This window comes from Pristis pectinata, chromosome 3 (genome assembly GCF_009764475.1).
Source record: "Pristis pectinata isolate sPriPec2 chromosome 3, sPriPec2.1.pri, whole genome shotgun sequence".
NCBI classification, from domain to species: domain Eukaryota; kingdom Metazoa; phylum Chordata; class Chondrichthyes; order Rhinopristiformes; family Pristidae; genus Pristis; species Pristis pectinata.
Window position 1 is genome coordinate 76063307 of NC_067407.1, and position 25673 is coordinate 76088979.

The window sequence follows — 25673 nt, forward strand, 5'->3', positions numbered from 1 at the left end:
TCACTCATTTCCATGGAACCTTTTTCTCTCTTGCATGCCTCTCAATGCCTCTCTGATTCTTCTGCCTCCCACCTGCACTACGTGTAATTTAGTTAACCTATCTTCATGTCTTTGGGATGTGGGGGGAAGTCCATTCATAGGGCAAATGTGTAAACTCCACCCAGGCAACACCTGAGATGAGGATTGAACCAGGTTGCTGGAACTATGATGCAGCAGCTCTATCAGCTGCACCACTCTGCTGGCTCTCTGTACAGTTGGTTGTTCGAGACTCCATTTTGGTGATATCAGTTCAGTTTAACCTGGAAACTTCTAACTGGGAATGGAGGAAATTGCAAACGTCCTCTTGGAAGGTGGATGGTCCTCTTGTGTATTGTGTTGCTCCAAATGTTGTTTGTTGGTGATGCTGCCATTTGTCAGTCTGATGGAAATGGTGTCTGGTGTTAGGTAGTTAACTTTAACATTAAGTGGGATCGATTATAAATTGTAAGTTATTATTGACATAGTACTTTGGCCCAATCAAACGAGGGAGTTTGACACTGAGGCATGCAAGACAGTGTTTGGACAGCTGACTCAAGGGTGGTAGGGAGTGGTCTCCCAGCCAGGGGTCAATGTAGCTGAAAGTGCAGCCAGCAAAGTGGTCGTTGAAGGGTACTGGGGTGTGTAGGTGCTGCAGGAGGTAATGACAGGCAAGCCACTATTTGCAGAATTTTGCTATGCACACTGACTGCAGTGCTGTCTTGCACTACAGCTGGGGCTGTGCTTTGGAAAGTACTTCTGTTGCCTGTAAAGCACATTTTGGATCATCCTGAATTGGTGAAGACTCTATTCAAATGTGGATTCTCAGACAACAGCCAGAAGAGGTGAACCTGGTCACCAGTTCTTGTTTTGCCTTGTTTCTCCGTCTTCATGTCCTACACCTGGGTTATACCTAATACTGCATTTCCTTAATACTTGGAGGCTACTTTGGCCCATTGAGCCTATGCCAGTTCAGAGCAATCCCTCTCCCACACTAATTTTTCCTGTAACCTATTCTCACCACATACCTATCAACTCCTTTTCCCCGTCCCCCCCCAGATTCCACCCCTCACCCACACACTAGTGGCAATTTGCAGTGGCCATTTAACCTACTGACCCGCACGTCTTTGGAATGTGTTTGGGAACCAGAGCTCCTGGAGGAAACGCACATGGTCGCAGGGAGAATGTGCAAACCCCACACAGACAGCACCAGAGATCAAGCTTGAACCCGGGTCTCTGGTGCTGTAAGGCAGCGGCTCACCCAGCTGTGCCGCCCAATTGGTTGGGTTCCTGAAATCATGTTGAACTTGGGTGTTTTCAACATTGAAAGACTGTATATCATCTTCAGTGGATTGAATGTTGGGGGAATTTTCTGTTATTGTGGAAGAACAGCTAATGTTAATTCCGCTGACCGTTGGATTGTACTGTTTGAAGCAGGTGTGATTTGTTGGTGTCTGCTCTCCTGGAGCATGACTGTGTTCTGTTCAAGTGTGTTCACTTGAGCAGGTTCCCCAGCTGAGCAGTAAAACCGCTTTACAGCCCGCAATGACACCCTTGCATTAAGTCAGCTGGCACCTTGCGGACTTTGACTTTTCGAGATTAGTTTCTAAGCTAAATGGGCTGCCCTTTGATGCAGTGGTCTGGCAGTTAGGCAGAAACCCTGTGGGGATACATTGGGTCATCCTGTAGATGGATTTTATTGGAGGTGGGCAGGGGTGAGGGGGTGTTTGAAGAAATGACAGAGGCCACGTTAAAGTGTTGAGTAATACTTCTGAAGAGAAATTGCATGAGACTCACAGCACGAGGATGATGTGTTTTCTTAAAGAAAGGCCAACGCATTGAAACTAAACATCAAGAGTGTGAGGGAATAAAAAAAACATTGTCCCAATGCTGGAATTTTTCATTTGCCTTTTCCCCTTTTCATTACCATTCCCAATCTTGTGATTACACAAAAACAACCAGGCACATCAAAACAATCCTGTAGGCTCAGGGTGTAAGTGAAAGCTATATGATTGGTGAACATGACGAGAGCAAGGCTAGCATGGACCAGATGGGCTGAATGTCCTGTGTCCCTGTCGTAACTCCTGTGTACTTGCACACAACCTGTCAGGCTGTATTTATATTGCTCTTTGGCCTTCCAATGCATGAGAATATTTGGGATAATTCCTAGTCTTTCTTCACCTTCCCCCCACCCCCCCCCTCCCCAACAAAAATGGATTAGTGGTTCTGTTTGTGGGATCTTTCCATGCACAAAAGTGTCCAGACTTGAGGTAAGTACTTAATTAGTTGTAATCTGATTTGGAACATAGCTGAGGTTGCTTAATGCAGTAAAAATGCAAGTTTGTTCCAACTGCAAAGTGCGCAGTAAGAAGTGTTCGGTGTGTGTTCCTTGTTTACAGTTGTAACCCGGTTTACTGGCCTGGTGCCAAACTGAGTCCAGGCTCTTCAACTCTACGTTGTTAACAGAAAACCAACATAAAAATCTTTTCTGCCTTGACATCAGGTTTTCTTTGATTGCCCTCTGGGGAACTTCCTTGGGATAATCTTGCTGAAGGTGCTATATAAATTCAAGTTGCTATTCTGCTCTCTATTCCCAGATCACCTCCTCTATGTCTGCAAGCTTGGTGAGAGGTGTGGGTAGCCCAGGATGGCCTTGTCCTGAGCCAGCCTGTTTTGCACTGCACTCAGTTCTTGTTACATTGATTTTTCCCATTGGGCAGCAGAGGCAGATGCTTAACTATCACTGGTCTCATGTCATCGATAACCAAATTTACCACGTCCTCGCCAGAAATGTTTGGGGGGGGGGGGGAGAGAGAGCTTGAGGCAAAATCCCTCTCTCTGGCTCTTTCCATGACTTTGCTTGCTTAGATACTGCACAATTAATGGAGTTGGACCATTGCAGATGATGAGAAAGTAGGTGGCTCTGCCCCCAGTGTTCTCTTTGAGAGATATTTAGTGCTATTCTATTTCCAGGATCTTGCTTTTGTAGCCAAAGCATATAATGAAAAGGCCGGAGAAAGAGGGGACTCCCAATTAAAGCAAGAATACAAGAAAATAGGAGCAGGGGAGGGCCACTTGGCCCATCCTACCTGTACTGCCATGCAATATGATTGTGGCTGATCTATCGGGAAGCAAGGTGGAGTACATCCCCTTTAATACAGACAGGGGTCTGAGGTGGAGATGGTTGAGAGCTTCAAGTTCTGAGGTGTAAATATCACCAACAATTTGTCCTAGCACGGTCATGTGGGCGATATGGCCAAGAAAGTGTACCAATTCCTCTACTTCCTCAGAAGGCTGCAGAGATTCAGCATGTTCCCAATGACCCCCACCAAATTTTACAGATGAACTAAAGAAAGCATTCTATCCAGATGCATCACAGCCTGGTATGGCAACTGCTCTGCCCAAGACCATAAGAAATTGCAGAGAGTTGTGAACGCAGCCCAGTCCATCACGCAAACCAGCCTCCCCTCAATTGACTCCGTCTACACTTCCCGCTGTCTCAGAAAAGCGGCCAACATAATCACCCCTCCCACCCCCGTCATTGTCTCTTCTCCTGTCACCCGTTGGGCAGAAGATACAAAACTTGAGAATGTGTACGACCAGACTCGAGGACTGTTTCTATCCCACTGTTATCAGACTCCTGAATAGACCTCTTGTACGCTAAAGATGAATTCTTGATCTCCCTCATCGTGGCCCTTGCACTTCATTTGTTTACCTGAACTGCACTTTCTCTGTAGCTGCTACACCATATTCTGCCTTCTGTTTTCTTTTTACTGCCTTGATGCACTTGCATATGACATGATCTGCATGGATGGCATGCAAACAAAAGCTTTTCACTGTATCTCAGTACATGTGATGATAATAAACCAATGTTAATACCTCAACTCCCCTTCTGTGCTAGTTCCCCATAACCCTCAATTCCTTTTTTTCCCCCAAGTATTTATCTGTCTCCACCTTAAATATATCTAATGATCTGGCTTCCACCATCCCCAGGGGCAGAAAATTCCAGGGATTCACTACCTTCAGAAGAAATTTTTACACCCCTCGGTTTTAAATGACCAGCCCCTTGCAGCTGTGTCTTCTTGTTTATGACTCTCCTGCAAGTAAAAACATCTCAACATCTACCCTGTCAAGCCCCGTTAGGATCTTGGATGTTTGAAAAAGGTCACCCCTCATTCTTCTAAACTCTAAAGAATACAGACAATATTTGATAGGACAACTCTCTCGTTCCAGGAATTAGCCCAGTAAATCTGCAGGCTCAACACTGAATTAGTCTGAGAGTGCTGGTGCATGGGCTACAGGCCTTGGGTCTTGATAAAATCAGAATTGTTTCCTACAGTGGGAGCACCCTGCATTAAGTTGGATTTGTTTGCCTTTTGAGGACTGATTTTAAAAACAAGGCGATTATAGAAAGAAAGCTGTGTGTAGAAGGCCTGAGGCTGTTGCTTGATCTTTACCCTCCTGTGTTTATTGAACAGCGAAGGTCGTGATAAACTCCCAGATGCTTGCTTTTGCTAATCTTTTAGAGGCTGCTTTAAATGTTTGAACAAGGTGCAATTGCGCTCTTCAAAGAAAGTTCCTCCTGATGCGAAGGGGGGGGATGGGCATTTGGGATTTAGAAAGCACAACCTCAGGGGGCCCTCCCCAGGTCTGTTTGTTGCCTTGGCCCAGGGCCCAGCAGGAACCTTCTCCCTCCTACGGTGAGCTGTGGATGGGGTGCAGGCTTGCTGGGTTGACATCAGCTCTCTCTCTGCCTGCCTGTGTGTTTGCTCATAGCTCCGTGTTGTCCCGTCATTCCAGAGGGAAAACTGCAAGCTTGTTTGACTTTGACAGCATCTGGTTAGCAGATTGCGGGCTATACAGTGGTGCAGGCTGATTAACCCTTGAAGTGCTGACTCTCTCTGCAGCCAGGCAACCCAATAAAAGACCATAATAGAAAATGTGTAAAATTTCAAGTGGCATAGATAGGGTATATAGCCAGAGTCTGTTTTCCATGGTAGGGGTGACTAAAACTAGAGGGCATTGGTTTAAGAGAATGAGGAGGTATAAAAGGGACCTAAGGGGTACACTTTTCACATGAGTAGTTGGTATCTGGAATGAGCTGCTAGAGGAGGCGATGGAGACAAGAGCAGTACCCACCGTTAAGAGGTAACTGGACACATACTTGTTGGAGGAACTCAGTGGGTCGAGCAGTATCTGTGGGGGATGTTTCAGTCAGTGTTCTGATGCAGGATTTCGACCTGACATGTTGAGAGATCGTTTTGCACCCCCTCCCCCCTCCTCAGATGCTGCTCGACCTGCTGAAGTCCTCAGCAGATTGTTTGTTGCTCCAAATTTGAGCATCTGCGGTCTCTTGTGTCTCCAGGTACTTGAGTAAGAATGGCGTAGAAGGATATAAAATTAATGGAGGCAAGTGGTATGGACAGGCATGGTGGTCAGCATAGAGGAGATGGGCCAAAGGGCCTATTTCTATGCTGTAAATCTCTATGACTATAGCACTAGAAGCAATTCCTAAAGAAATGAAAGTGTATGTATTAATGCACAACCTTGGACTCTACTCAAACATTCCACAACTAATGAAGAACTGTTTGAAGTGATCTTAGCCTTGGAAATGAGGCAGCCAGTTTGTGCACAGCAACCTCCCACAAATGACAATGAGATAAATGATCGGAGTCATTGCAGAGTTGGTTGAAAAGTTTATGGTTGGTCAGATTTGTCCTGCTTGTCATCTTTAAAGCCGCACATGGGGGGTCCTTGTCACCTGTCCAAGAAAGCAGTGGGGATCTCTAGCAATAGCCTTCTGTCTGTCCCATGGTAACTCGGACAGTGTGGCTCTGAAGTGCCTGCCTAGGTTTTGTGCTCTGGCATCATTCAGTAGCTCCATTGGTTAACACCTGGATTGGTTGCAGATATCTGGTTAATACCAGTCTTGACAGTGGCAGCACAATCTGACTCCAGTGCCCGGTATTCATCACTGGGTAATAACTTGCTATTTTTGTTTTCCAGACTCTTTGGAACTTCCCATTGGAAAATAAGAGAGTGAAGTGAGAAGTACAGTGTCAGCTGGGCAGTGGGGTGGCACCTAGTGTTCAGTTAATGAAGTGCAGGCACCACGCAAGATCAGGCCAAGTTCCTGCATTAGTTCCTTGCATCCGATTGCAATTCCAGCTGCTATGCGGGGGTGCATCTGGACTGCTGGGGAGCATGAACAATTGCAGTTGTATCAGAGCAGTCATACAGGATATTGATGAGGCCGTACTTGGAACACCGTTTTGGTCCCCTTATTTAATAGGATATACTGGCATTGGAGGCAGTCCACAAGGGATTCACTTGGCTAATATCTGGGATGAGAAAAGTTAGATCTATATTCCTCAGAGTTTGAAAGAATGAGGAGTGATCTTGTTGAAACATACAAGATCCTAAGGGTGCTTGACAGGGTAGATGTTGAGATATTTTTACTAGAGGGAGAGTCTCGAATGCGGGGACGTAGTTTCCAGATTTAAAACTAAAGTGCACTGGAACTACTCGCAGAGGGTGATGAATTTCTGGAATTCTCGACCTTGCAACCTGTGGAGGCTGGATCACTGGGAATATTTAAAGAGGAAGTAGATATATTCTTGAAACATCAGGAAATTGAGGCCAACAGGGATCTGGCTAAGAGGAGTTGAGGCCTGGGGTGGGCTTGAGGGGCCAATTGGCCTACTCCTAATCCTATTTTCTTGAGTACCAATTCCAGTAACCCAAACTCTGATATTCTAGAGTGATTGAGGCAGCAAAAAACAAGCAGGCAGGTGTGGAGTTGTATATAAATGGGTGTTGTCTCAGGCTCCTCTGCTGTTGAGTCTGATCAGATCAGAGCAGGGATTTGTGGCATAGCTGCTAAGCTGACCTGGTTAAAGAGCAGACAGACAGGGGAGAGCTCAACAGTCAATGTCATGGGCGTGAACCCTTCATCAAAATGGGAGAATATCAGCCCCGAGCTGTGTCTGGACTGTCCCTGGTTATGAACACCTGACTTATGGACACTCATACATATGAATGAGCTCCCATAATATTAATCAGAAGTCTGATGTGCGTACTTGCGTTCATACCTACAAATGGCAGAACTAGTTTCCTTTCCCTCCACTTCTAGTAATTGTTCTGATCAGTCTTGTGTGCTTTTGATGCTATTCATTACAATACTATGGAGGTATGGTTACCATATTGAGTAATTTTGTTTCTGTGTATTCTCTGACTTGTGGACAAATCGACTTATGGATATCCATTTTTAAAAAAAAAGGAGCCCTTTCATTACGCAGGATGGCCTCTGTGAGCGGGAGCAGGATATAGAGGGCTGGATGGGGGGGGGGGGGGGGGGGGATGCACACTCTCTATTGCATTTGCTCTCTCATCCTCCCTGCTTGTACTGACACACCTCCCACAGGAATCACTGGGAAATAACACCGACCTCATTTTTTTTTTCTTCTCTCCATGCCCTCGGGATACTAAGACACTTCAGAGCACCCAAAGATGCTATGGTTGATTTCAGCTACTTGGCAGCAGCCAACTACTAAAACTACCACCACCTCACCTTGCCTTTCTCAATTTTAATTAAATTCTTCTCTGCAGTTCTTTGCAAGAATTCTAGAGCTAGAAAATTCTGGAAAATGATTCCCATTGGCTATTGTTGCGGGGTTTGAACAGATGTGCTGAGAGTATTCCCTGTAGGAGTGAATCCAGATTGGGGTGGCATGCTTCTAAATCTGGTGTTGGCCAACATTAGGATGCACCTCTTTTCCACAGTGTACAGGAAACATGGAACAGTCTTTTCCCCAAAAATACCGGGTCCTGTGGTTGAATTGGAGGTCGGTGGTCCATAGTTGGGTGAGGTTTTTGAGCACTGGGAGTTGAAATTTGAGCTGCAGATCATCCCTGATCTAAGTAACCTCAGATTTGAGGAGCCAAATGACCCCTTAGCTCCTCTTCTATCAGTATTCCGAGCAAGTAATTCCTGTGCAAGGAGACTACCAGAACTTTCCCTTGTTTACTTCCCTCGCAATGGTTATTTTCGCAGTCAGCTTTGTAATACCAAGGCAACTTCTGACAGTTGAGCAAATAAAACTGAAATGTTTGACTCCATTGGCAGATTGAGATGTTCTGCTGTCAGGGAGTGTTTGGGTAAAAATTTATCTACTGGCAAGCTGCCATCATAACTAAAGCACATTCGAGGCAGTGAAGTAGGTTTATAGTCACTTGTGTAGAGTAGGAAGCCAGGCAGCTAACTTGGATTCTACAAGTAGCAATGTGATGAGTGGCCAATACCCTGTTTGGTGGTGAAAGTTGAGGAGTAAGCATTAATTATCAGGGAGAATGCTACTGCCCTCCCTTTGAAATATACCGTGCAATTTTTGGTGCCTAGTAGATCAGGAGGTGCTCTATTTCAGGTTGGTTCTAACAATGCAGTGTTCCTTTGAAGCGGCATTATAGTAGCAGCTCAGGTTCTGTGGTGAAGTCCTAGAGTTTGAACTTGCAACCTTGAGTTACTACTAGGCCTTGCCTTCTGGTTCAATCATAATTAGTTTGTTTTTCTTGGAACATTCAGTTTACTACATTCAGTAAGTGCAAGGGTATTTTAAGCCATGTTTTAATAGCTGATGCCCATAACTGGGGAAATGTTTCATCTTGGCCTGATACTGTAAGTCACCTTGTATTGATGAGGCAAAGCCACACTGCGATTGTGGCTGATGGGTTCTAGGTAGTCATTTATCCTGGTTATGGGTTGTTCTAGTAGGTCTAAGGTGCTGTATTGCATTCCTTCATTACATCAAAGGTGTTGCACTGGGACAGTCTAAGTGTAAAATTGCTCCGGCAAACCTTTATGAATATAACAAGCTGCTCCAGCTTTACATCATAAATATTTCTGTGGGTGGGTCTTCGACCAAGCTCTTTGAAGCCAAAGTTCATCTGTGTTTACTGGTCTATAAACCCTTGGGTGTACTCCAGTAAACTACTCTTTGGCACAGGTCGAAAACCCCTGCCCGTAAATCACTGGTGAATCCATGTAGCTTCTTCAGGTTACTCGTTACTTCTCATTAGTACCATTATGGAGGAGGTACAGGAGCCTGAAGACCCACACTCAATGATTCAAGAACAGCTTCTTCCCCCTCCATCAGATTTCTGAACTATTCAGGAACTCATTCCTTTTTTGCACTAATTATTTTTGTAATTCAGATTTTTGTCTTTACACTGTACTACTGCTGCAAAACAACAAATTTTACATCATATGTCAGTGATAATAAATCTAATTCTGGTAACCCATTCACCATCTCAGATAGCTACCCCACCACCAGTGCAATGTGGCTAAATGATTTGAAAGACTACAAATTGCAGGGGCTGGAAATCAGAAATAAAAACAGGAAATACTTGGTAGGTTAGGCAGCATCCGTGGGAAGAAAACTAGGGTTCGTGTTTCTGATCCAGCACCTTTCATCAGACTAAGGAAAAGTAGAAGTCAGACATGACTGAGATTGCAGAGATGGGAGAGGAGTAGAGAGAACAAAGGAAATGTGTACGATAGGGTGGGGACCAAGTTATACAGCATGGAAGTAGGCCCTTTGGCCCAATTTGTCCATGCCGACCAAGTTGCCTACCTGAGCTAGTCTGAGTGAGAAGAGCCTGAATTCCACACAGGATGTAGGTGCTAGCTGAGACAGTGGTGAGGGTTAATTGTAGGTGACCTTATTCAGACATGTATGATTGTAAGGGGGATTGACAGGATAGATGTTGAGATATTCTCACTAATGGATGAGTCGCACACCAAGAGACGTAGTTGAAAGAGAAGGGACTGGTCATTTAAAATTGTGTGTAGAAATTTCTTCTCTGAGAATAGTGAATCTCTAGAGTTCTCTACCCCTGAGGGTGGTGGTGGCCAGACCATTAAAATATATTTAAGGTGGTGACAGATAAGTATTTGAAAGATTGGGGGTTACGGGGAACTGGTACGGAAGAGGAGTGGAGGCCAGCACTGATCAGCTGTGATCATACTGAATAGTGGGGCAGGCTTGAGGGGCCTGGTGGCCTACTCCTGCTCCAAATTCCATATGTTCCTGTGACCTGTCTGAAGGTAGAAGTAGGAGGTGGGGAATGAGGTCAGCGGCCCTGTATTGTGCATCAACTACAGGATGCACTGCAGCAAGTTCCCAAGGCTTCATTGACCACTCTACCTTACCTGCCCAGATGGACACTGGCATCAGGCACATGGGAGCACTAACAAACTGAGGCACATATTGTTACTTAGTCACAGTTGCAATCTTGTAGTTACCTTAACATGCAGGCAGCAGAGGTTCCAGAAGGCAGCTCCTTCCCACCTTCTAGAGCTGGGCAATAAATGCCAGTTTTGTCAGTGACCCTCTGATCCCTGAGAATGAATCAATATGAATGATGACTGCTTGTTGCACTCTATATTTCCTTACTACACAAAGATGTCATTTGGCCCATCAAGTCTATTCCAGCTCGCAGAACAAGCTCATCCCCCACTGATTTTCCCTGCAACCTATTCTCCCCATGTTCCCATCAATGTTACAATTCACTTACAGTAGGGGAAAATCACAGTGGCCAATTAGCAAGAAACTGCAGGGAGTTGTGGACAGAGCTCAACACATCACAGAAGCATTTCTCCACCACCCCCCCCCCCCCCCCCCCCCCAGTGGACTCTAGTGTCTATACGTCTTGCTGCCTCGGTAAAGCAGCCAACATAATGAAAGGCCCCACCCATCTCTGATATTCTTTCTACTCCCCCTCCCATCGGGCAGAAGATACAAAAGTCTGAAAGCACATACCACCAGGCTCAAGGACAGCTTCTATCCTGCTGTTATAAGACTATTGAACAGTTCCCTAGTACAATAAAGTGGACTCTTGACCTCTCAATCTAACTCGTTATGACCTTGCACCATATTTTCTACCTGCACTGCACTTTCTCTGTAGCTGTTACACTTTATTCTGCATTCTGTTATTGTTTTACTTTGTACTACCTCTTTGCACTGTGTACAGGCACGGTAGTGTAGCGGTTAACATAACACTATTACAGTGCCAGCGACCCGGGTTCCATTCCAGCTGCTGTCTGCAAGGAGTTTGTACGTTCTCCCTGTGACTGCATGGATTTCCTCCAGGTGCTCTGGTTTCCTCCCACATTCCAAAGACGTATGGGTTAGGAGCTGTAGGTATGCTATGTTGGCGCCAGAAGAGTGGTGACACTTGCAGGCTCCCCCCAGAACATTTTACGCAAAGGATGCATTTCACGGTCTGTTTCAATGTACATGTGACTAATAAAGAAATCTTAATGAATTGCTCTGTTTGAACGGTATGCAAAACAAGTTTTTCACTATACCTTGGGACATGTGACAATAATATTCCAAATCCTTTGGGGTGTGGGAGGAAAGTGGGGCACCCAGGGAAATTCCACATGGGTCATAGGGAGAATGTGCAAACTCCACACAGGATTGAACCTGGGTTACCGCAGCTGTGAGGCAGCAGCTGTGCCACTGTGCTGCCACTTGAGAGGCAAAGGGGAAAAAAACCACCATTGCAAGCCCTACTATACAAAAATCCATTGCTGATACTAATTGGGAGCTGTAAAATTTTCTTAACAATCATCCTAATAATATCAAGTCTTGATAAGGAGTTCTGAGATGCCTCGTTTAAAATTAAAGCATAATAAAAATGAGATAAAACAAACATTTTTGCCAGCTCAAGTTTCTGAGTAGGCTTGAGTCTGGCCTTATCAACATTATCTAACCATCTTGTCAACTTAACAACGGGATCTTCTCTAAAGCTTTGAATCCATAGATCAAATCTCGCACCTTAGTACTTTTCAAACTATTCAGGCTCAATAAATTCTCTCCTTGGTGATTTCAATTTTTATAAATAGTTATCTATTTAGTTATAGGCTGCTTGGGAAGTGGGATGCAATTGCAGTGGTCAATTGGTGACTGGATCTGTCTTTGTAAAAACAAAATGCCTGTCAGTTGAGTGCTGTCTGCAAATCCTGTGGATTGCAGCTAATTGCATGTTTGTAAGGGAAAGCATGCATCAGCATGCACTCTAGATTTCTGACTCCTGGTCAGGAAGCCCAACATAAAATGACTCTATTTAAATTAAAGCTTGACACAGCATTAATTCCTGTCTGTACGTGAATCTGTACATAGTGAGCATTGCATTAAAAAGGTGTACAAGAACTGCACAGTACGAAACTGCAGCTTTTTAATATTATGATTGACCATGCAATTTATTTGATTACCACTGTCACTGCACTTCAAAAATGTGAAGTGTCTTACAAACTACTGGAAGTATTTCTGAAAGTTCTTCTACATTTAAGATTCAGAGATTACCCCCACCCCACCCCTCCCCCCAACTATTTTTGTGAAATATAAAGAAATTAAAGGATCAGAACAATGTGCATTGCTCATTAGGTATAACTGATGTTCATTGTGTGACATGAGTGAAATTAGTATTACTAATGCCATAGTCCCTTTCCCCTAATTAATTCTTGTCCTGCAGGTGCTGCCATTGTTGGGTTAGGCTTTACAATTGACGTCTGCTATCTTATCCTGAGGGGCAATTCTTTATTAGCTAGTTGGGCTATAAAACTACAATGGGCATCACTGTGCAACTGGAGCCACACTTAGTCAAGAGCAACCTGCAAATGATAGATAAGGGTTTCCTTCTCTATCCCCAGTAAAGAAGTTCATTTCTGACTGCAGCTGTTTACCAACAATTCCAACTGAGATCAGGGAACTGAGTGGAGATGAGGAAGCTCTTATTGCAGGGGGTAGGGAGGGTTGTTGGGCAGTGGGTCTCTGTTCTGTTACCCATGGCCCAGAACTTGCTGTCAAAGATGAGCCTCCCATGTTTACTATTGACTGCGACTGTGAACCTAACTTCATGCAGATTCCCATTGTGCACTTCTGGCCGGCACCCATATTTCCATATGACAGTGGAAGATGCCATTTGGCCCATTGAGTTCACGCCGGCTCCCAAAGCAATCCCATTCCACTCTAATATTCCCCTGTTCCCCTGTAATATCTCTTTCCCACATTCCCATCAATTCTCCCCAGGTCCTACCATTCACCTACACACTAGGGACAATTTACAGTGGCCACTTTAACCAACTAACCTGTACGTCTTTGGGATGTGGCAGGAAACTGGAGTACCCAGAGGAAACCCACACTGTGAGGAGAACGTGCAAATTCCCACACAGTTAGACAGCGGCAGAGGTCAGGATCGAACCCAGGTCTCTGGAGTTGTGAGGCAGCAGCTCTACTAGCTGCACCACTGTTCTGCCCAATGATCCCTGTGGCCTTCCAAGTTATGTTGGAATCGTTGGGGGGGGGGGGGGGGAGGGGGGATTGAAAATGGGGTAAAATAAACCTCCCATCAAAATGGTTTAAAAAAAAGGCTTTTTAACCATGCCCTTCTGACTGCCAACATTGTCAATAATGTTGAATGTTTCTTGCATTCAATTAACCATTCAAATGTGTATATGTTACAAATTTTTAAACTTTAAGCATTTAATCAAATAGTGATAGGAAAGTATTGCATGGGAGTTGGTACCACAGTCCAGTTAACTCAGTTCAGAGCACACTAAGGTCATTCCCTTTGTTGGGAAGCGTACAAGGTTCTGTTCTCACCAGCACTACATTATGGGAAGGTTTTATTTGTGTTAAAACTCTTATCTTAAATATAGCATTTTGTTATTTTAAAAGTGCAATGTTAAGCTAACAGACGAGGTAGTGGTTGCCCAACCTATCACAACGCTACATCTGTTTAACAGTCTGCTGAATGTCAAAATGACCTTAGCTCACCCAGAGGTCCCTCACTACCCTAGGTCCAAAACTTGTTTCCCAATCTGTGCTGATATCATTCAGACCAGACTGTGAATAGCTGCAATGGAAAGTGGGAGTGGAGAATTGAAGTCTCGTCTGTCATGGGTGAGGCTCCAGCAGTCCAGATCTCCTCGAGGGGTAAACAACTGCCTACAGTTCTCTGCAGATGCCTTGGTGCCGCTGAGAAGTCGAAGTCGGGTTTATTGTCACACGCACAAGTTCACGTATGCACAGGTGCAATGAAAAACTTACTTGCAGCAGCATCACAGGCACATAGCTTCATATAAGCAGTGTTCACAAGAAAAACATAAATTATAAATTATACAATTTTTACAAGAAAGAACATGAGGAACAAAGAAAACGATGTCCATTTTAGTGCAAAGTGGTCATAGTGTTGCTAAACTGTAGTGATTAGGGTTTTGCCTGTTGGTTCAAGGACCAGAAGGTTGAAGGGAAGTAGTTCTTCTTGAACCTGGTTGTGTGGGACTTCAGGCTTCTGTACCTCCTATCTGATGGTAGCTGCGAGAAGATGGCATAGCCTGGATGGTGGTGACTGACATCTGGGACCTCTACCAGTTTCTGGGGAGGGTGAGTCCATACAAAGGGGTGAGCAGCCCTCTGGTTCACATTTGAGGCAGTGGACTTTGAGGAGTTGTTGCCAGGACTTGGATGTGATTCTGCAGGAAGGGCAATGACCTCTGGTACATTTACAGGGAATAACTCCGGCACTGCTCAATCCATTCCTCCTCGCCGCTCCACCCAACACCCTTCATCAGATGGGACATGTCTATTCCTCGTGCTCCATTGCACCTTCACATATGTAGCACATGCCGAGTCTTCCCCAACCAGCAGCCCTAGATGAACCAGGAGATTCATAATCTGCAGAGCGTTACATCTGTGGCGTTTAGCTCAAGAAGGCAGCATCCATCATCAAAGATCCCCACCATCCGGGCTATGCCATCTTCTCGCAGCTACCATCAGGCAGGAGGGACAGAAGTCTGAAGTCCCACACCACCAGCTTCAAGAAACACTACTTCCCTTCAAAAATTCAGTTCTTGAACCAATCTGCACAACATTAATCACTACAGTTTAGCAACACTATGACCACTTTGATCACTTTGCACTAAAATGGGCCTTTTTTGTTCTAATTGTGTTCTTTCTTGTAAAATTTATGTTTAAGTGATGTTTTATTTGTGAATGCTGCTCATCTGATGCTGTGCGCCTGTGATGCTGCTGCAAGTAAGTTTTTCATTTGACACCTGTGCATACATGTACTTGTGCATATGACAATAAACTCCACTTTGATATGCCTCAGTCATGCACTGCAGCTTGCGTATGCTACCAGCTGTTCACCCATGGCAGACCCCATACCCAGAAGTACTGGTTGATGCATTTCTCTGCCTCTTGCTGTGCAAGGTGATCTATGACAGGAGATGGTGGGAGGCAGCCGTGTGTCTACACCCCAGCTAAGGAGGTAGTACTGGCCAGTGTTCGAGCTGCAGTGACTGATCTAGTGGCCAGGACTGAGGACTAGACTGGTTGACAATCTGGCACCCAGTATAGTTGTCCTGGGACTGTGAAGGGCAGACATTGTGTACATAGAGCTGATTTCACTACTTTTTGGTTTGTGTGCAGGTGACACAGTTCCTAATGCAGCCATTTTACTGACCTTTGGCTTGATGGTAAATTTAACTCGCAAAATATCCTTAAACACAATTCACTACACCTTGCAATTGATGTAATTCCACCACTTGTCTCCTTAACTAGAAATCCTAGAAGGTTAATTTAAAGTTTGCTATAAGGTGAAACTGGTAAAGACAAGAAAGGGTTACTGTGTCGTAAAGGAAACAGAAATTGGTGGACAGAAGATGCTGAAAACCTGGGGATGGTTTATGCTGGAACACACCCAGGGTTTCCATAACAGTGACATTGTGGATATTTTCCCTGGACCCATTTGGAGCTGTTTATGTGTCACTTGGAGCGATCGCAGGCTGCAGGAGCAGCTGCCCACACCCATTGTAATGACAGCTGATCGAGCCCAGACGTTGGCAGGGAATAACACAGTGCTGCTCTCTGACACAAAGACTTCAGTTAACCAAAGGCACGAGCTCTGCATCCACAGCCACTGATGACACCCTGTTCTATCCCCTCACCCCCATTCTCTGTGCTGTCAGACTGCACAGCTCACACTGCACAAGGTGCAGGTGGACCTCAAGGCACACAGTTTGGCTTGGTGCTGGCTGTTTGCATAGTTGGTGCCCTGTGACTGCGCTGGCTGGGTACTGAGACCATGATTTTTATCACAGGACGAGTTTGCATTGGACTGGTGTAAATTAGTAGTGCATTTTCTCTATACTTTTAACTTTCTGAAGGACAATTAATACGCTGAAATGGCAATCTTACAACTGTTCAATCTGTGGCTAAGTGGGATATGGCTAGTAGCTAGACTCACTACCCTTGCTTGATGGACATAGTGAGCCAAATGACCACTTGCTATAAAATGTGATCATTGTTTCTTCTTGTATCTCTTTAGTCAGTCCCTCATGACAGAGGATGATTTTCTTCCACTCCAGTTCTGTGGGCAATGAGGCAACTGAGGCAGATGTGGGTGCTGCAGACTCTTTCCACAGATGGGCAGGAGGTGCCTGATGGGGTGGGTGGGTAGTTTGGGAGATGATTCACCCCTTCCATCATGTGTACAGGACCTCTGTGTTCTCCTAATGTGTCACCTTGAGGTTTCCAATACCATTCCAAATTCTCCTCACTTCAACGGGTCATGAGCCAGAGACTGGTGGGGATGTTGCATTTCTTCAAAGAGGCTCTGTTGCATCCTTGAATCTTTTCCTGTCTTTCAATCCCTTCAGAACGTTGAAGGGTGAGGGTCACCAATTTAGGAAGAGAGTTCAAAGAGCAGGGAATTCAGTGACTGAAGTAGTGTGGCCTAGGGTCAAAGTCTCAGCTGACTGCACACTGCTTACTGTGAGCTTGTCTGACCACAGTGCCATACCTGGCTGGATGGTAATATGATCGTCACATCAAGCCAGCCCGGGCTGGGAGTTTGCAAAGAAAAACAGGGAATAACTGTGTGAATGCAAAGTAATGCTGGGAAATGTGAGGAAACCATTGTATATTCTTGGATTCCGTGATCTGTAAACGTAAACTTTCCTGTCAATATCCACGAACAGTCAGGGATGTGTAAATGCTGAAGGTTGGGACATCAGTAGTGCCTTGTTTGGTTATTGTCGTCATCAATTTAATTAGTAACTGGATGATTTTTTTTTAAATAGCTTGGCTACACCGAAGGATAGATTACCTAGCTCCAAGAGCACATGATCTCAGTTATCTTGTGAGTGCTGAGCCTCGCATGACAAGCTGAGCGAGCAAGTAGTGTTTAAAAGTTGGGTGAATTCAAATCCTCAGTGCATGGGAGGTGGCGCAACAGGCAGGTTGGGAATGTGTAGTCCTTGTAGAGCCTCATTTAAAGGAACCTTCCTGGAATCCCTCTTGGATTGGCTTTCTGCCAAGTGGGTGTGTGAATTTGTAGATCCCATGGCACTGGTCCCAGGAGACAGTAGGAGGAACTGTGTGAAATGGTGGAGGAGGAGAATATAGATAGGCTCAGTGAATGGACAAGGATGTGGCAGATGGAATATAATGCAGAAAAAATGTGAAGTCATCCACTTTTAGGAGAAAAAAGTGGAAAGGTGGAATTTTTTTAGGTGGTATTCAGAGGAAGCTGGGTGTCCTTGTACACAAATCAGTGAAAATTAATGTGCAGGTATCGTGAGCAATTAGAAAGGCAACTGGTGTGTTTTTTAGTGCAAGAGGATTTGAATTCAAGAGTAGAGACGTCTAGCTCCAATTACATAGGACTGGGTGAGATAGAATATGAAGTATCTGCACAAACGCACTTCCTCCAATGCCATGAGCTCCTATCTTGCACATACTCTCTTTGGTGGCACCTTGTCAAATGCCTTTTCGAAATCTAAATACACTACATCTACAGGTTCCCCTCTATCGACTCTGCTTCTTACATCTCAAAGAATTTGAGCAAATTTGTCAAATGTGATTTGCCTCCCTTCTTGAGTATGGGAGTCACGTTTACTGTTTTCCAATCCACTGGTACCCTCCTGAAACTCTGAGTTTTGAAAAAACTTCAACCAATGGGTCCACTATCTCTGAACCCACTTCTTTTAAAACTGCTCTGTGTAGACCATCAGGACCCTGGTGACTTGTCTGCTTTTAGTCCCCAGAGTTTTTCTAATACCGTGTCTCTTGTGACTGGGATTTCTTCCATACTATTTGAAGCCAGCTCATGTGCTTTCTTTGGGATATTTGCACTGTCGTCCATGGTGAAGATTAGTGCAAAAAATCAGTTTAACATTTCTGCCATTTCCTTGTTTCCAGATATTAATTCTCCAACCTCATTCTCTAGTAGTCTCATACTAACATACCACTCTCTTCCTTTTTATATATCCATAGAAACACTTATTGCTTGTTTTGAGATTAAGCACAAGTTATCTCTCAAAATCAGTTTTCTCCCTTCTGATGAGCTTTTTAGTCTTTCCATGCTGGTTCCTGAAAGATTCCCCGATTCTCTGATCTACCATCAGCCCTTGTACTTTGAGTACTTCGATTTAACATCAAAATAATCAAGTCAATATAAGGGGTTGGCTGTACATGACTGAGATGAAAAGAAACTTCTTTACCGAGAGCATAGTGAATGATTGGAATTCTGTACCCCAGTGGGTTGTGGAGACTCGGTCACTGAGTATCTCAAGGCAGAGATTAATGATTGTTGTAGCTATTAAGGGATGTGGAGTTAGTGCAGGAAAGTGGTGTGAGGTAAAAGATCAGGCAGGACCTCATTGAATGATGGAGGGCTGATACTTTCAGGCAGGGATAGGGACGAAGGAGGGGCAGGGACGAGAGGAAGGCTGACTTGTTAGGTGACAGTGTGAGAAATGATCTGAGTAGGTTGAGTGTTGAGGTTGGATGGACTATAATATCCGTGGTTACTGGACTTCAATCAGACCATTGGCCCCAAAGAATAAGTTAGAATCCCACCACACAAGTAGTGAAAGAACATCTCCAACTAAAGGTTAGTTTGGTGATCACGAAACTACTGGATTGTCATTTAAAAACCTACCTGGTTCATTAACACTCGTTAGGGAAGGAATTCTGTTCTCACCCAGCCTGGTCTGTATGTGACTCCTAACCGCCCTGTTCAGTGACTATTTCAGAGGATGAATCATAAACGCTGCTTTAACATTGGCGTTGGTGAGTTAATGAAGGAAAGCTGGTTGGTGGCCGTGTGAGGAAGGAGGGTAGATTTGGGGAGGGGCATTGCTGAGTGGCAGAGGGGTTTCTCTTGCCCTGTGTGCATGGGCCAGGTCCTGTCCAATGTGTGTTAGCAGCGCTAGTGAATCATAGTGCTGAGCACTGGGCATCAGTGTAAAATTGGGGCTAAAATTCGGCCGCAAGTGTTACGGAGATCGTAGTCGATGTTGGGGAATGTGTTCAGAACAGCATTCCCAGTTGAACACATTCTGTTAACTTCACTCACCTGGCTGCTGTGCTCTGCTGAATTTAATCTGGGGAAGGTTGCTCTTGTCTGTTCTGTGGAATGAGCTGATTTATACTTTAACTTGGTTTTGGCCTTGTTGCTTGAGACGTAATAAAATGGCGTCACATTCCAGGACAGTTCTCACATCAGTCACTTTACTGACAGCGCGCAGGTTTAATTCCTTCTGGCGTGATGCCTCTCTTATGCTAATAAGGGAGCACATTTGCACAGCCAAACATCTGGCTGACAGCTGTGCACAAGACGGTGCCAAATCAAAGAAAACAACTGCTTAATCAGCACTGGAAGAGCTGAAGCACATCTCCTGGGGATAAAGCAACCAAAAAGATCCTGGTTCAGATGAAGTCGACGGTGCAGTCTACAAATTCAGCTGATCACGTGATTATCTCAGCCTGGAAGTCCATTGTGAGGGTTATGCTACAAGGCACATGCCACCCCACCACCCCTATCCCTGTTGCTCTGCACTTTGTTTGCCCTTGAGTAGTTAGCCAGTTGCTTTTTGCAAGTTAGTATTGAGTTTGCCTCAGCAACCTTCCCTGGCACTGGATCCTGTACAGTTTAAGGAAGGCACAATTCCCACACATACCAGCTGATGGGATGTCGGTACTGGCGACTCAATCGAGAAGATAATTTTTTTTACCTTTTTAATACCACTGTGGAATTAAATGTTTGGTAAAGCGGATGTATGGACATTTGAATTGGGAGCAGGAGTAGGCCACTCAGCCCCTCGAGCCTGCCCAGCCATTCAATAAGTTCGTGGCTGATTTTAATTGCAGTCTTAACTCTGCCCACCCATCTCTCTGTGGTAACCTGTCACCCCCTTGCTTAGAGTTCCTAACCAGCCTTCCCGTGATATTGTTTCAATACTCTGCTTCTTCCACACCACGCTTTTGAGGAGGAGTGTTCCAAAGACTCACTGCCCTTTGACATAAAAAAACTTGACTGAACTTTGACTTAAAAGAGTGACCCACCCCCTGTTTTGAAACAGGGATCCCTGGTTTTTGATTCTCCCAAAAGAAGAAACATTCTCTCCGCATTCACCTTGTCGCAACCCCTCAGGATCTGATATATTTTAACCAAGGCCCCTCTCGTTCTTAAAGTCCAGCAGATGCAAGCCTACCTCATAAGATAGCCCACTCCATTGCATTAACATCTTTCTTTAAATAAGGAGACCAATACTGTACACAGCGTTCCAGATGTGGCCTCATCAGTGGCCTGTATAACTAAGGCATAACTTCCCTGGTTTTGTGTTCAAAATATCACTTGGCATCATGGATTAGCTTTCCTTGCCTCTTCAGGTCACCATGTCACTGGAGGGCTGGAGTGACACGTAGGCCAGACTGGGTAAAGACATCTCATTGGCTTTCTATTAGACTCAGTCATCTGTATGGCAATGTGCTGCATTAAGTGAAGGGAGCAACTTTAATTATGGCATGCCTTTTACAACCTCAGTATGTTCCAACATGTTTTACAGCTAAGTAATTTAAACTAGAGTGCAACCATTGCAGCAATGTAGGGAATGCAGCACAGAAATTTATACACAGCAGGCTTCCCTAAGCACCAACAAGGTAATAGTTGGATATTCTTAATGATGTTGGTTAAAGCATCCATATAGATTAGTGAAAGCTCCCTGATCTTCTTTGCACAAAGCAGTGGGACATTTTAATAACTGCCTGACACATCTAAGTAGTGGAAGATGACGCTGGACTGACTATCTGTCCAGATTTAATAATGATGGTATTCTCAACCTTTTGAGCCAAAGGTCTGGAATGGTATCCACTGAGCCACAACCAACATCCAAATGTCTATAAAAGGTCAAAGTCTGTCTTGTACGTAACCTATTTCAGAGCATCTGAATGTAATGGACATTTTAATGGCAAAACATACCACTTGGTTTCAGGATCACAACGTAGCCTCCATGTGATGAATATTTGCCATATAGGTTTCAAAACACACCACGTTATTTTTACTGAATGAAGGCAGTGAATTAGTGAAGGTGTTACTCTACTACCTGCTTCCTTCACCAGGCGTTTGGACGTTGATCCTAATGTCTCTGTATAGTTGGCTTGGTGTCAGATATTTCACAAGTTAGGCTCCTGGGAAGTAGTCAGGGCTATTTTGGTGGGTGGAAGACATTGTGTGACTGTAGCCTGTTGCAGTGAGGTTGTTAGGAGTTGTGTGGCTCTCTTACTGGCCAGATACAAAAGGTTGTCCCTTGATTACTATGTCAGGTGCTGCAAGTGACACTCAACTCCCAGTGGTTGGTTTCTCCCTTGGATTTAGCTCAGCTTGGCAGGGATATGTTTCCGGCGCCGAGGTGAAATATAGTTTCTTGTATGCATTGAGCTTTTTGCTGAACAAGCTCAATAAATTCCTGTAAAAACATTTCAGTTTGGTGGAGACTGACCTTGGTTCTGGTCAAAGAGTTCAGTACTGGCAGGAGTTGTGTTTTATCCCTTGGTCACTTATTGCAAACGTTGAGTGCTGCAGTATATACCCAGAACTTTTCTACAGTACAGGTCCTCCTCTGCTTACAAATGCTTGACTTACGTACAGCCCATGTATGTGAATAAGCATTTGGGAGACCGACGGGATGGATTTGCTGGCTGCTGCAGGGCTGCAGGCATCTTTTGCTGGATGGCCACATTTCTAATTTGCGAATTGTTCGAACTACGAACGGTTCACAGGAACAGAACTCTGCCGTAACCCAGAGAGTGGTTGGTGCATGGAATGCGCTGCCGGGGGTGGTGGTGGAGGCTGATACATTGGTCAAGTTCAAGAGATTGTTAGATAAGCATATGGAGGAATGTAAGGCAGAGGGATATATGGGAGGAAGGGGTTAGATAGTCTTAGGAGTGGTTTGAAGGTCAGCACAACATGGTGGGCCGAAGGGCCTGTATTGTGCTGTATTGTTCTATGTTCTATGTAACCTGGGGAGGACCCATATTTAACAACTCAGTACCAAATGCAAAATGTTGCATCTTCTCTGGTTTGTCTCTCTACCTGCTGTTGACACTAATGATCTCTACTTTAGAAAGGACTTTAGCACAGAATTTGGACTTCCTTACTGAAGGCGTGCTACACTGCCGAAGAACCAGTGTTCTAACCGTGGATTGATCTGCTTTCCCAGTAACAGTTCCCGCTGACTCCTTGGACGGCCCTCTCTACATTCCCTTCAAGACCCTGCTTTCCACAGTGAGCAGCATGGATTTCAGTGAGGGTGAGGCCCACCGACTCATCGAGATCCTGATGGATAAGGCCGGCATTGTGCAGGACACCTGGCACACGGTAGGCTGCGGCCAGTTGGTGCCAAGCATCTCGTTGAACATGGACTTGGCCTCTTTCTCGTTGTGTTGATGGGGTGGTGGTGGGTGGGGGATGGGGGGGGGGCGGTGGAATGATGAAAAGAAGGCCGCAGTATCGACTCCTGAGGTACTCGACCCTGTGTGATTCCTGATCTGTATGGAGAAAATGAGTCCAGTGAGGGTAAACTTTGAGGGGCTGGAATTGATGTTCTTGGAGTAGACGAGGACCATTCCTGCCTCCATCTCTTGGGCAAGTGGTGGGTGGTGACTTTAAGGGAGGAGAGGGTCCATTTCTTTCTCCATCAGATGCCCACTTCTAGGGCAAGTGAACAGTTCCAATATTTGCAGGTGATAGGAATCAGTGGAGAATATGGGACATATTCTGATTAAACAGGAGACTTGCATTTCTCTTGTTACTCTGGGGCTTTGCAGAGGATTTCTCATCCGATGAAGAAGTTTTGAAGTGTAATGCGTGTTGTAATGAACCTGCCAGTTTGCACTCTGCAGGCTCCCTTGGTTAGCAGTGTGTCCAATGACCTGATGGTGTAGGTTGAGGGTTAATTATTGTCCCTGGACATCAGGAGAAACTCATTAAAATAGTGCCCTGGAATTGTTTCCATCTGAAAGGTTGTTCTGGGTTGATCTTAACATTTCATCTGAAAGATAGCACCTCCAACAAAGCAGCTCTCCTTCAGACGTCCTGGGTTGTATGCTCAAGTCTATGAAGTGGGGCTTGAACTCGTGACTAGCTGATTTGGATACAAGGGGACCACCAACTAAGGCAGGGTTGAAACTGCAATGTGCTTAACAAGAACAACCATCATACCTAGAATTAGGGGGTATAGTTTTGGAATAAGGGGTGGCCCATTTCAGACAATGAGGAAGAATTTCTTGTGAGGTTGTGAACCTTTTTTGGATTCTCTCCCTTGGAAAGATTCACAGCCTGTGGAGGTGGAATGATTGAATGTATTCAAGGCAAAAACTGACGAGCATCTAAACTACAAGGGCATCAAGGGGTAGAGGGAGAGAGGGGAAAGTGGTGTTGAGGCCAAGGTTGGATCAGCCATCTTATTGAATGGCAGAGTAGGCTTGAGGGATCCTGTTGAGAAAATTGGAGTATCTTGAAAAATGGTTGCCCTGATGACATTGTATGAGCACCCTCCTCAAGTTGCAAGTCAGACTATCCCAAAGCCTAGCTGTCCCAGGACTGATGGCACTGATGAAGTCACCTTGAGCTTTGTGTCCGCTTTCCTCAGCGGGAGTTGAATGCTTTGCGGTCTCCATGTTGCTGATTTGTTTTAATCCTTGGTCTGTGGCTCCCAGGCCACTCAGAAAGGAGACCCAATGACGGCCCTGAAGCGCCAGCTGGAGGAGAAGGAGAAGCAGCTTGTGGCTGAACAGGAGGACTCCAGCGCAGCCAAGAGCAAGCTTCGGGAGGTCAGCAAGGTAAGTCTGCGGGGCTGCCCTAGGACCTGTGCTTAATTCCATGTCGTGTTCCAGGCAAACCTCTAGTGCTCTTTCCAACTTAGGAATGCTTATTGTCAATTGGACTGACTTGAGGTCTGATTTATTTTTAAAAGAAGCTTCAATGTTACCATTATTTTTGATCAGATGTTTAAAAGGCAGATGTAAAATCTGCTCCCTACATGTCCCTGTGCTGACGTTGCCTTTTGCTTTCTCACTGTTTGTGTGTTTAATTCCCCCTCCCCCTCCCCTCCCCCAGTTTATTTCCGTGTTCCCCTTTTCTTTCCTCCTCCTCCCCTCCTCCATTTTTATTTCTGCGTTCCCCTTTACCCCTCTCCTCCCCCCTGCACCACCTGCCTCTTTTTCTCTCCCAGCTATCTCTGCAGAAGACTCCTTATTCTATTAAGGGAAGCATTTTTATTTATTTATTCATTACACTCAACACAGATACTCCCAGTGTGTTATTGAGGAGGGAGTTCCAGGATTTAGATCCAGTGATGAAAGACTGGCAATATATTTCCAAATTGAGATGATGCACAGCCCAGAGGGAAATCTCAGGTGATGTTCTTCCTATGCACCAGTTGCCCTTGTCATTAGTAGTTTGGGAGGTGCTGTTAGAGTAGCCCGGGTGAATAACTGCAGTGAATTTTGTAGTTGATACACACTGCAATCTCTGTGCACTAGTGGTGGAGGGAATGAGTGTTTAGGGTGGTGGATGGGGAGCCAGTCTAGGAGCTGCTTTTTCTGCATGGTGTGGAGATTCTTGAAAGTTATTGCACTCATCCAGGCAAGTGGAGAGTATTCATCACTAGAGAGTATTCATCACTAGAGAAAAGCTGAGGGATGTCAGGAGGTAAATCAGTCGCTGCAGGATACCCAGCCTCTGACATCCTCCTGGAGCCATGGTATTTATGTGTCTGGTCCAGTTGACTTTCTTGTCAATGGTAGTCCCCAGGACCCTGGTGAAGGTAGTGCTGTTGAATGTCAAAGGTGGATGGTTAGACTCTTTCTTGCTGGAGATAGCCACTGCCCTCACTTCAGAGGGCCGAATGTTACTATATCAGCTTCCACCACTGCTTGTGTGCTGTGACTTCTCTGAAGTCCGTTATCAAGTGTTTTTTTCAGATGGTATAACATTGTTATTTACCAGTGTAATATTTATACAGCTGTACAAATCATTAACGAAACTGCACCTTACAGTTGTGCAAGACATTGGTGAAACTGCACTTGAAGTATTGTGTGCTGTTCTGGTCACCATACTATAGGAAGGGAATGATTAAGCTCGGGAGGGTGCAGAAATGATTCACAGTTGCCGGGACTGGAGGGCTTGAGTTATAAGGAGAGAATGGATAGGCTGGGACTGTTTTCCGAGCGAAGGAGGCTGAGGGGTAACTTTATAAAGGTTTATAAAATCACAAAGGGCATAGTTAAAATGGATGTTCACAG

At 45.0% G+C, this 25673-nt stretch overlaps 1 protein-coding gene across 5 annotated transcripts in view; it reads left to right on the forward strand.

Moving 5' to 3' along the window:
• The window catches only part of LOC127568580 (ribosome-binding protein 1-like), a 103992-nt gene that overhangs the window by 29187 nt on the left and 49132 nt on the right, over positions 1-25673 (forward strand). For all 5 annotated transcript variants that reach the window (XM_052012498.1, XM_052012502.1, XM_052012501.1 and 2 more), the window contains exons 3-4: positions 22589-22746; positions 24087-24209. In XM_052012498.1, coding sequence (XP_051868458.1) covers positions 22589-22746; positions 24087-24209 — 281 coding nt within the window. The remainder of the gene's footprint in view (positions 1-22588; positions 22747-24086; positions 24210-25673) is intronic.